Consider the following 11,450-nt stretch of genomic DNA (forward strand, 5'->3'; position numbering starts at 1 on the left):
TAGTTAGTTTTTGTTATATTATATATATGGTGACCAGATATAACAATTTTAAAAAATGTAGATTTTAAAACTTAGCTCCTTCTCTGTCGTAATTGCCCAATGCGTATACTATTCTACCCGTTTTGCCCATATTTCCATGATTACTCTATTTATTTTATTATTATTATCAATTATAAAAACCAATTATTTAAAATTATAATGTCAACTCATTTAGTGTGTGTCTTTATGATGAAAATACTTTGATATTGAAAAATTTAAAGTAAACTTAAACTAAAGTATAAATTATTTTTAAAGGTAAAAATACGAAGTGTAAAATAGAGTTAAATATATACGATTTAGTAAATTTTAAATCATGCTACCAACCAATAAGAATGCTATAGGTCGAACCATAAAATAGAAATTAATAATCTAATTATAAAAAATAGTAAAAACACATAAACACGTATTAGGCCTGTTCTTACAATGTCCGGTCAAGTGTCCATAATAATTTTAAAAAAAGAGTACAATAACATGTACTTAAAACTATTGTTAAGGACACTGGGACACACTTTAAAAAAGAGTACTTTCCTACGAAAAAGAGTACGTCTGGTCACCATAATTATATACCTTCTTTAAAAATGTCGGGTTCACTGGGGGGAGGGGGTTTGAAGCCCTAAAACCGCACTGTATATGAGCCTGGATATACTCTACGGCTTAATGCTATAGCATTAGTATATTGGATCTTAGGTAATTAAATATAAAAAAATATTGCTACTTAATTCGTTAGGTTTTTGAATCTCTCAACCCACTTTACTGATATAGGTACACCTATTTATATCACAGATCGTTTCAAACCTTCCATGTCGGTACCACTGAATCCCTAGTCCATTATTTTTTATTATATTAAGAACTGTCGTGATGCATAGAATATTCAATACAAACTCTAGTTTTATTATTTATTAAAAGAAAATTGATAACCTAGACATGTATAGACAGTATAATATAAGATAATAATATAATATGATAGAATGTATTATATATGTATACAAATATACAATTAACATAGATCATATGAGGAGTGAGACTAACCGGTGATAAAACCCAACGTGAATACGTGATTATTAGATCAATATATTATGTATTTATTTGAAATAAGTCTACGTCTACACCATAGAAATGTCAAACGGTACATCGGATTGCTAAGGATAAATTTACACGAGAGTAAGGAAATTATAGAATTTAAAATATTTGAATGTGTTACAGCAATCTCGCTAATCCGGACTAGATGGAACTTGACTCTGTCTGAATGATGTTTTTTTAAATTTACTAATAAATATTTTTCAAAAAACATCTTATGTATTTATACAAATTGAAAATTTATTGATTAACAATTTTACATTACACATTATTATTGTGATATATGTATTACATATAAACATATATCAATACAAATTTATAGAAAATTAAAGAAATTAAAAGAAAGTACGAATTATAACTTATAAGTTGTCGTCCGGATTAGGGAGTAGGGACTCTACTGTAATAATTTTAAGTGAAATTTAAAACACTTATTTAGCGCTAAATAAACACCTGATATCGTGTATCACGAGTATATTTTATAAATACAGTGTGTTTCGTATGGACGTTATCACGATAATTGATAAACGTGGTTCGTGACTTGTTGGCAACACTGCTTACCACTGTTTATCCGGGCACTCGCGTATGCCGTGTGTCTTTCTTGAACTCTTTACGTCAATATCAACTAGAACGAGTCTGTGAAAATTCAAAATGGTAAGATTTTCATCTGTTTTAATCCACGTTTGTGCTAACTTAATAGCGATATTCAATGTTTTTATTTTATCCTTTAGGGTATCGATATCGATCACAGGCGCGGGCATAAGGCCAAACGGACTGCACCCAAGTCCAAAGATGTGTATTTGTTACTGTTGGTTAAGGTAAATACGGGTTTAAATCAATGAATTAAATACTGTTCGTCTGTATTAAATTGTATTATTAATCGGCCTTTACTTTGTAGTTATACCGTTTCTTGGCTCGCCGTACCCGTTCCCATTTCAACAAAGTCGTATTGAGACGTTTGTTCATGTCTCGCATCAACCGTCCTCCGATATCATTGAGCGCAGTCTCAAAGTACATGACCAAGATTGCCGATGAAAAGCGTATTGCAGTAGTCGTTGGCACTGTTGTCGATGACAAGAGATTGTTCAAAGTGCCCAAGCTCACAGTATGTTCCTGATAACTTGTCCCGCTGACAAGAATTCTCTTAACTAGTTTTTATTTTCAGGTTTGTGCATTGCGTGTGACTTCAGGAGCCAGAGCTCGCATCTTAAAAGCTGGTGGAGAAATTCTTACATTTGATCAATTAGCATTGAAAGCACCGACTGGCAAGAATACTGTTTTATTGCAAGGTGAGAATTTAAAAATGTAGTTACTATGAACAGGAAATTTTATTATACTTTTAAAGTATTATTTATTCTATTCGTATTCAATAATCTAGAACATGTATTGGATATATTCATGATTTAGTTAACTGTAGTATTTATTATAAAATAGACCATAAGCTTCTTCGTTCTTAAACAGCAGTATTTATAATTTTAATCGCGTTAATTGGTTATTTATAACCTTAAATTTTTTCCATTTTTACTAGACATCTACTAATGAATGATAAACTATTGCATATATTTTATGTGTATGAATTTGTGTAAGAACATCGAATTTAATATAATATAATTAAAAGGTTATTTAGGTGTTATATATTTATTACTAGAATTCTTAGAACAATCCGTAAATTATTTAAATTAATTTTCTTGAATATGATTAAAATTGGTTAAGGTATTAAAGTTAATTCTATGCTGCAATATATGCAATTAGCAGATTTTTATTAATTTTTTAAAAATAATATGTTAATGTAAATCTTTTGTTAAAACTAGCTTCAATACACACACACACACATATATATATATTGTTTCAAGTATTAACCATATTTCATATCCTTGTTGTAAATTAAAAATGAATTCGTATTATTGACAGTTAGTAAAGTTAAACTTGCAATGGGATTATCTGAAATTTTATACAATTGATGATAGTTCAAATTTCATGTTTTTTTTTATTTATACATCTAGTTTGTTTTCTTAATTATATAGTAAAAAGAATACTAGAATTTGTTATAGTGAGATAATCCTTCTATGACACTGTTAGAGAATATTAAAATTATATTATGATTACAGTATATTATGTCGACCTTTTTTATTTTTAAATCTCTTAAAATAATAAATTATTTTAGATAGTGACTGAATATTAATTTTTTAGTTTTGGTTACCAAATGATGTTTTTGTATATGAATCTTATTCTAATCCAACTATTAAATGCATATTGCAAAGAGTTCATATGTTAGTTTTCTAGAAAAAATGTTTTATTCTTATTTATAAAATATAATCTGTATTATCCTGTTGAGAATGAAAACTAAAATGTTTACTTATTTTAAATTTTAGTTCAATGTTTTTATTTGCTAAAAATTAATGGTTTTATATATTATTAATTATTTGCATTGGCTGGTTAATTTATGTAGTTATTGTTTTATTTTATATTTATATATATATTATTATTATTTAGGCAAACGTAAATCGCGTGAATCGTGCAGACACTTTGGACCAGCTCCAGGTGTACCTCACAGCCACACTAAACCATATGTTCGCTCCAAGGGACGCAAGTTTGAACGGGCTCGTGGTAGAAGACGTGGATGTGGTTTCAAGAAATAATCATCCTTGCTTTTTACTTATAATAAATCTTTTATTATATATTTTGTGAAAATAAAGGGACTGTTGTTGTCGACAAATACACTTGAAATATTTTAAATTTTTATAATTTTAAAATAGTCACAAACAAAAATTAAGTCAAAGTATTTTGATTCTTAGGGTGGTTTAAAAAATTGACAAAAAATGAGAAAACCACAATAAAATATAATATAAAGAAAAAAAAAGTAAAAACAATCAATAAGCTTAAAACAAAACTTATACAAGCGAGCATTATGACCATTGAATACAATGAATGCGTTTAGGACTAGAATATGGTAAAACAATTAATATATTAATACAAATCAGTAAAAATACTTAAAATTGAATTTTGTGAGAATATTTCTTTCATTTTCCGTTTTTATACCTTGAAGTCTGGCCAATAATTTATTTGGTATCTTGTAGTACTGCCTTCAAATAATCTGTCAAGCCACATAGGTAATCCATCTAGCAAATGTTCTGTACGAATTTCTTCTTCTTTATCCTATATTAAATAATATAAATAAATCATAAAATTGAGACAGTTGTTCATAAGGGAACAAAACAGATTTATTAGTATCTTGCCTTTAAAATAGGTTTAAAACCTGCAGTACTTTCTTCATCTTCATCAAAACTGTAATTTTCTTCATCAGACTCTTCATTGAAACCCCAAAATTCTCCTCCATTTTTTGGTGGTTTCATTCCAACTCTTCTCCACTTATCATTTTTCTGCAACCAAATATTTTTGTAAATTAAAAATTATAACAAAATGTAGATTTAATATATTGGCTGCTTTTAAATGTTATCCATTATGATTTATGATGATATAAATAATAAGTTAAATATTTAGTAAACAAACTTATGTTGGGTTATATGAATTATCATTAAGAGGACGCTACACCCACATGTATTGTCTGTCTTACTAATATACATCATAGCAATTTTGCATTCTACAGAATACATTTTGTGATGTTAGCTCTAGATAATGTCATATACTTCTATTGGTATTATCATTTTAAAGTAAGTTATAGCTATGTAAAATGATAATATCAATAAAAGCACATGACATTGACTAGATAATATTTTTAGCTTTAAATTTGATAATAGGTCAATTTAATCTAATATTAAAGCTAACATCACAAAATGTGTTCTGTTGAACGCAAAATTGCTATGATGTACGTTAGTAAGACGACACTTCTACTAAATATTGATTTGAATGTTTTTTTTTTTTTAAATTAGTTAAAGCTACATAATATTAGTAACAACATGGAATTACATAATACATTAATTTTATCATTAAAATTAAATAACAATTTATGTGATTGTAACCCCTACCAAGTAAATTGCATTGATATTTACAAGTGACTTGACTAAGTTTTATTATAACAATTGTTATAAATTGATTTCATCCTGTGACAAGGTAATATTTCCTGTCAATTAGGTGAGCGATGTATATTGAAGAGATAATAAATTAATTGCATGGAAATGTATATCAATCCAACTACCATGAAATGAGATTATAATTATATCATAAAAGTTTAAAAAAAACAATTTGTACTCACATGTCGTGAGGATTCTGGGTGTTTAGCATGGTACATGCAAAAATATTTTTTCAGTGAACACAACGATAACACTGTACCCACACAATTTCGTGTATTAATATGTATGCTTTTGTTTGTGTCTGTAAGGCTTAATGATAATAATTCGCAGTACCAGTCTCTGGATGGAGAACGGTCAAGGTTTAAATACCCAAACATTAATGACTTATTCCTTAAACACCAAATTTTAAAATTTATAACAAATAATTATTTCTCATAACAGTAAATATGTAACAAGTCTAACTTTCTATATGGCCACACAGTATGGTAAAATTGTCGAGCCAGTAAAAGAGCAGTGCTGTTGTCTATTAACAGTATAATGGTGCGACAACCTGGTTTGATAAGTCGCACTAGTCCATTATAAGTTTCTGCTCTCAATTCATGAAGCTTAAGTTCACGTTGTCTGTTTGTTTGAGATGGTTTTGTTTTGGTTTTATCAACTTTTTTATTGATTTCTTTTATCTCGTTTTCCCTAAAATATTTCAAACAAATTATAATTGTGCCAATACAAAATATTTTTTTTGACATACACTAGAATGTATACAAAATACATGACCACCATTGATCCAATCATCAAAACCACAATGTACATAAAGAATAACCCATGATTTATGGTCATATCGATCATGGTGTAAAACATAGTTATGATATGCTGTTGAGCTCTAGCAGCAATGCGTACTAATAAGCTCTGACCATGTTCATCTAATACAATGCCAATATGAGCTTCGTTACTTAGCGTCCAAGCAGCTTCACTGCCAAGCAGTGCATTCAAAACTCCGGTTAGCTTCTCCTAATAAATAATATGATTTTTGTTAATAAAATGCTAAAAATACTATTTCCATTCTAATATGTATTACTTTAGTCAAATCATAGTTTGCCCAGTTATTATAGTCATCTCCCAAAAGCCACTTATAACTGACCATGATCTTATTGAGTCGAGTCAACAGGACTATATGAAGTAAAGGTTCACTTGGACTTTCACTACCTTGTGTTAGTGAATTAATAAAATGTGGCTGTCTCTCTCTAAATACATACATGAAGGCTAGTCGTTTGTCAGGATAAATAGAACGTGCTTCTTGAGCAAAACGTCTGATGGATTGTCTATGAGCCTCATGATTAGGAGAGTTACGAGACACTAGTACCAGACAAAACTGTTTCTGACCAATTGGGCAGAGAGTATCAAAAACATCTTGTGAAGATAGCCTAGGTAAAGTCAAATATTTATTGCTTTCCATTAGGTCACGTAGACCAACCATCGGTATGTATGCCATTGAGAGATGTGCAGCTGGACGTCTAACATTTTCTTTCAATATTAATAGAGTATCTTTATCATGTGGTACTTTATACCGGTCTCGTGTTGATCGACATTCATAGAGTCCAATATTCATGTACCTGTAGTGTATTAAATTGATTTAAAATTATCACAATAAATAGATAGATAGATACTAGATAATATTGTTAAGTAAATATCTAAAAATTACCCAAAATTAATATGGTTTCGATATTCAAGTGCAATTAAAGCATAACGTATTCTCAAAGGAGATCCAGGTTGCATAACTAATGCCCGTACATGATTATCAGCAGACCAAGTATTTAAAAATTTATCAATAGTAACATCGTTGTATTCATGTATAAGATTGACTGGCAAACTCTTTCTTATAAAATCTAAACAAAAATTATTATTAAACAATGTGTTAACAGATTTAATTATATTTTCTATACATACTGATGATATTGTCAGCACTCTGGAAAGATTCTTGATAAACTATGAGATTTGAATCTATGATTGATACTAAATGAGGGAGAAACACTCCTTTAGCTCTCCAAAATGCTGAAGGTTCCATATCTTTATTCATTGTTTTAAAATCTACACCTAAAAATTAAAAACATTAATTTTATTTTATTTTTATTTTTGTTATATACAATTTTATTTAGACAAGTTCACTTACCGATTGGTACAACATCTTCAATAACCTTTTTAAGAAACAGATTGTGCTTTAAGAAAAGCAAGAGAAAATTCTGAATAAAACAGTATTAAAGTAAGCTTTTTGCTATTTTTTGTTAACATTAATGAATTAAATTCACTGAAATAATAAAAATAAAATTAGTACATGTCGAATAATATTATTAATAAAATAACATACTCCAAATTTATTTGTAATTTTCTAAAGAATTCAAAAGTATAACGATGATGCATGTTGTCAAAAAAGTTGTCCATGTCAAAGTCAAAAAATTGATTAAAGTTGCTGGAAAAACTATTTGGAGGTGCAGCATAACTATCTGGCTTATCTCGGTTAGTCAATGCCTAAAATATAACAAACATGATACAGTTAGTGTACAATTTTTTATTAATATTTATTAAATAAGTTATAATAAAAATGATTCAAGTACTTCATAAGCTGTTGTTATTTCGATAAATTTTGTCTCAGCTTCTGGATGGTTGTTCTTATCCGGGTGCCTAATTATGGAAAAAAATAAATGAGTTATAAATATTCATACAAGCTACTGTCATTTTGTTAAAATTTACTGAAAAGGCATACCATATCTTCACTAGATTTCGGTAGGCATTTTTAACTTCAGCCAATGATGCGGTCTTCGATATACCAAGAATGGCATACGGATCTTGGGTGGCGGGTTGTGCCGTCAGTACGATTGCGAATAGCACAATAGAAATCAGCCGCCATTTCATTTTTGTGGGGAGCGCAAGAATCTGGATTCACGACATTTTGCACATTAGTGATTTGATACTCAAAACTGTCTCATACTCATTACATTGCGAATATTTTTTTTTTTAAATTGCAAGTACTCGGCAGTATAATATATAAAAAAATTGTTGATAATAATTCAATAATTGCACCGCTGACCACACTGGTCGGATCCGATTATGTTGCATTTATAGATAAGGTCAAACTGATATGGGTAACAGGCCGGCCGCCGCCCGACTCATAGATAAAACAATATCTATGTGCGCCATGGCCTGTCGGTAGTCGACTTTCCCTGTTTTTCGGGTTTCCGCCGTTTCCGCAAGGACTTCAGGCGAGACTCGGTCAATTTAATGACAATTTTAAATTTTAAATTTACATTTTAATTTGTCATGGCGATATGTATAATGCCTCATGGACTGGGAATAAAATATAAAGTATAAGTTTATGGTTTGCACCTATATTACCTATCTTACCTATCTATTGAATTTAAGATTAGGATATTGTAACGAGCCCCTATGTTTGAATAATTTTAAAGCAAATTGATTAATGTTATATTTTATTGACCAAATATACTGTTTTTAAAATTTAGAAAAAAAATTAAACCTAAATGACTGTATAAATTCTTGGTAATGAGTGAACCAATGAGGTGCAAGGTGCAACGAGGTGTATAGTTGTTGAAAGCTCTATAATTATTCACACCCGAGGTTTGACTAAACCACTAAACCCTGTCGGCTGTCGGTCCGAAAACCGACTCTCCTGGCAGAGAACGCCGTCCCCACCATACTTGAGTATATGTAACCATTTATGTTTTGCGAATGCATTCTTTATTATTTCTAATGTTCTGTATTTCTATACCTAGTATATTAACTGCTCGTGTTTGCACTCGTCAAATGTCTCTTTCCGTTGTATTGTTGCTCTACTCCTACACACAATTCTCTCTGTTTAGTTTTATATACTAGTTATACTTAGGGCTTGGCACTTTGGCAGTAATAGGTACTAACTGCAGAAGTAAAATATGCCCAAAAAAAATTATTTGAAATTTCGAAGTAATGTTGTAAATAATATACAGCAAAACAAATGTAAAATATGAAAAAACAAATTTGTATGTGATATTTAAATTATTTAAATAATATTGAGTTTTAGATTCAATATTATTTAGAATATGTAGGTTATTTGAAAATCAATGCAATATGCATTCCCCCCCCCTAAATCTGACGAAGGAAAAATATAAATTATAATTTATGTGTATACACATTTTAAATTTTTGATTTTTAAACTCACCGTCGTATACTCGTACAGCTTTAATTTCTCGCTTGTAGGACTGCTTTAAATTAAGAACATAATTATACAATAATATGCAACTTTTATAATCTAACCTAAACTTTCTGGCTTATATAGTTCTGTTTATATCATTATATCTCTATATATATATACAGCTAGACTATTGTTAAGAACCAATAGATACTATTAGTTATGTTCTTATAAATATTTATACAATTATATATATATATATGTATTTTATAAGTATATTTAGCTGTGAAATAACTAATAAGAAAAGTATTGTAAACTGATGCAGTGGTCTGCCTGATGCCCTGGTCTGAAGGAATGTTCTAAGTTCTTTCGACTGGACGGCCAGCTCGTATGCAATAAATGTCGTAAATCGTAATTAAGAGTGCCGAGGGAATATATATACTGTACTACTGTACAGAACCTTTCGAGCCTTTTATTTTACTTAATTAAAACTAAATAATAAAGAATATATTTTTGTGCCATAATAATTTTGTCTCGTTAATTTTATTTGGCACAGAAGTTTTTAACACAAATCGGTAACACTATACACGAATGTTAGTATAAGGTCCCTACCTTGGTCCTTGATATTATATGATATATAAATATTTAATATATAAAAGTATCACAGCTTGACGTCTTGACAGCTTGTTAGTTGTTACCTGTTAGTGTTGTTACATTATATAGTTACAGCAATACAGCTGGTATACTTAGTGGTTGAATTGTGGACAGTCTCCCTTAAAGAAAAAAATATTGTATCCTTTGTCCCTTATTATTATTATTATTATATCATAATCAATAAGACTAAAAAAATGTATAATAATAAACTATTATATAGACTAATAATTATTAATATCTCTTAATATTCACATTTTTTACATTTTATAGTTTATAGTTTATAATGCTCTTTATACTTTTCAGATTCAAGCACTGAGTGTACTATAACTACATATTTCAATACTGTATAGGTGTATGAGTACCTATATCTTATATAATGACATAATGTATAAATAGTTATCTAATTAATAGATTATGTAGTAAAATCAATGCTTGTACGTACTACCTATATATAATATAACCTTATTCTTATAATAATATGATCAAAGTTTATATATTATATCGTGGTTTTCGTTTTTTTTTTGTCTCAATCATATTCTTCACTGGTATCTATTTATATATAATTTATACATATCGCAATCGCATAGTGTAGGTAATATAAAATTATTTATCTGATCGTAATCCTCATAGTTAAATTCAATCATATTATCCTAAAATTAATATTTAATAATATATTTTTATATTTCGAGCAGAGCCGCATTAATATATAGCCAATCTAGGTGCAAAATGAGCATTGGTCCAGCTGGCAAACTTTGAAGGGAGCAAAATTTAAACTACATCTTATGACATTTTTGTAGATAATTTATAAATGAAAATAATGATGTTATACATTATTTTAATAATAGCTTTTTTTATGTTCTTAAAAAAGTTTTAAGCTACATTACTACATTTTTTTTGTTCTGGTGGGGATAAGGGGAGTGGCAAAAATAGTTTATTCTATTATGGTGTTATTGTCCCTTGAATTGGCTCTGAAACTATTCAGACTACTGAACCGCTGATTTTATGATTTGTTTGGTAGATACATAATAGTTATTAGTTATAACTTATAAGTTATTATAATTTATAATATACTATTATTAATACCTTTATATAACAATACCTATAAGTATATATCATAACCGTATTAAATAAACATAAAACCTTGAAACAGTCGTTATTAAGAAATATCTAAATCTAAACTCCAATATAAATTACTATGATGAGAGTTAAGATTTAAAAGCAATTAGCAAATACATTTTTTTAGATTTTGAGCGAAGAAATGAATGTAGGTACCCATTGATTTTATAATAATGTGTGTTTTTTTTGTGTATGTTTATTTACGATAAGTAGTTGATAAAATATTTCAATTTTCGACTTTGAAGGTGGTTTGGGATAGCAAATGAATCTAGTTTGTACTTTCAAGAAGTCAAAATTAAAAAGTACCAGCATTTTTCAAAATAATCGGGTGAAAAAAAAAATTTAAGGAAAACCGAGAATTC

General features: G+C 28.8%; 2 protein-coding genes across 2 annotated transcripts; one reads left to right on the forward strand and one right to left on the reverse strand.

Moving 5' to 3' along the window:
* The first annotated feature begins 1,609 nt into the window (after nucleotides 1-1,609).
* LOC132920066 (large ribosomal subunit protein eL18) lies at nucleotides 1,610-3,840 on the forward strand. Its single transcript, XM_060982116.1, has 5 exons — nucleotides 1,610-1,767; nucleotides 1,845-1,931; nucleotides 2,012-2,218; nucleotides 2,279-2,402; nucleotides 3,607-3,840. Exons 1-5 carry the CDS (start codon nucleotides 1,765-1,767, stop codon nucleotides 3,750-3,752), a joined length of 567 nt encoding a protein of 188 aa, XP_060838099.1. The 5' UTR covers nucleotides 1,610-1,764; the 3' UTR covers nucleotides 3,753-3,840.
* A 93-nt stretch (nucleotides 3,841-3,933) lies between these two features.
* On the reverse strand, nucleotides 3,934-8,209 carry LOC132920065 (dnaJ homolog subfamily C member 16). Its single transcript, XM_060982115.1, is given in 13 exon segments — nucleotides 3,934-4,269; nucleotides 4,350-4,493; nucleotides 5,327-5,534; nucleotides 5,607-5,834; nucleotides 5,893-6,152; nucleotides 6,220-6,754; nucleotides 6,844-7,027; nucleotides 7,089-7,235; nucleotides 7,312-7,345; nucleotides 7,347-7,446; nucleotides 7,507-7,667; nucleotides 7,754-7,820; nucleotides 7,903-8,209. Coding segments are annotated over 13 exon segments (2,340 nt in total). The 5' UTR covers nucleotides 8,052-8,209; the 3' UTR covers nucleotides 3,934-4,146.
* Between the last annotated feature and the right edge of the window lie 3,241 nt (nucleotides 8,210-11,450).

This window comes from Rhopalosiphum padi, chromosome 2 (genome assembly GCF_020882245.1).
Source record: "Rhopalosiphum padi isolate XX-2018 chromosome 2, ASM2088224v1, whole genome shotgun sequence".
NCBI lineage: Eukaryota > Metazoa > Arthropoda > Insecta > Hemiptera > Aphididae > Rhopalosiphum > Rhopalosiphum padi.

Bases quoted from the DNA above. Each gene is read 5' to 3' on its own strand.
- LOC132920066 (XM_060982116.1), top strand. The intron at 2,219-2,278 runs GTATGTTCCTGA...TTTTATTTTCAG, and splicing joins TCAAAGTGCCCAAGCTCACA to GTTTGTGCATTGCGTGTGAC. The intron at 2,403-3,606 runs GTGAGAATTTAA...ATTATTATTTAG, and splicing joins GAATACTGTTTTATTGCAAG to GCAAACGTAAATCGCGTGAA.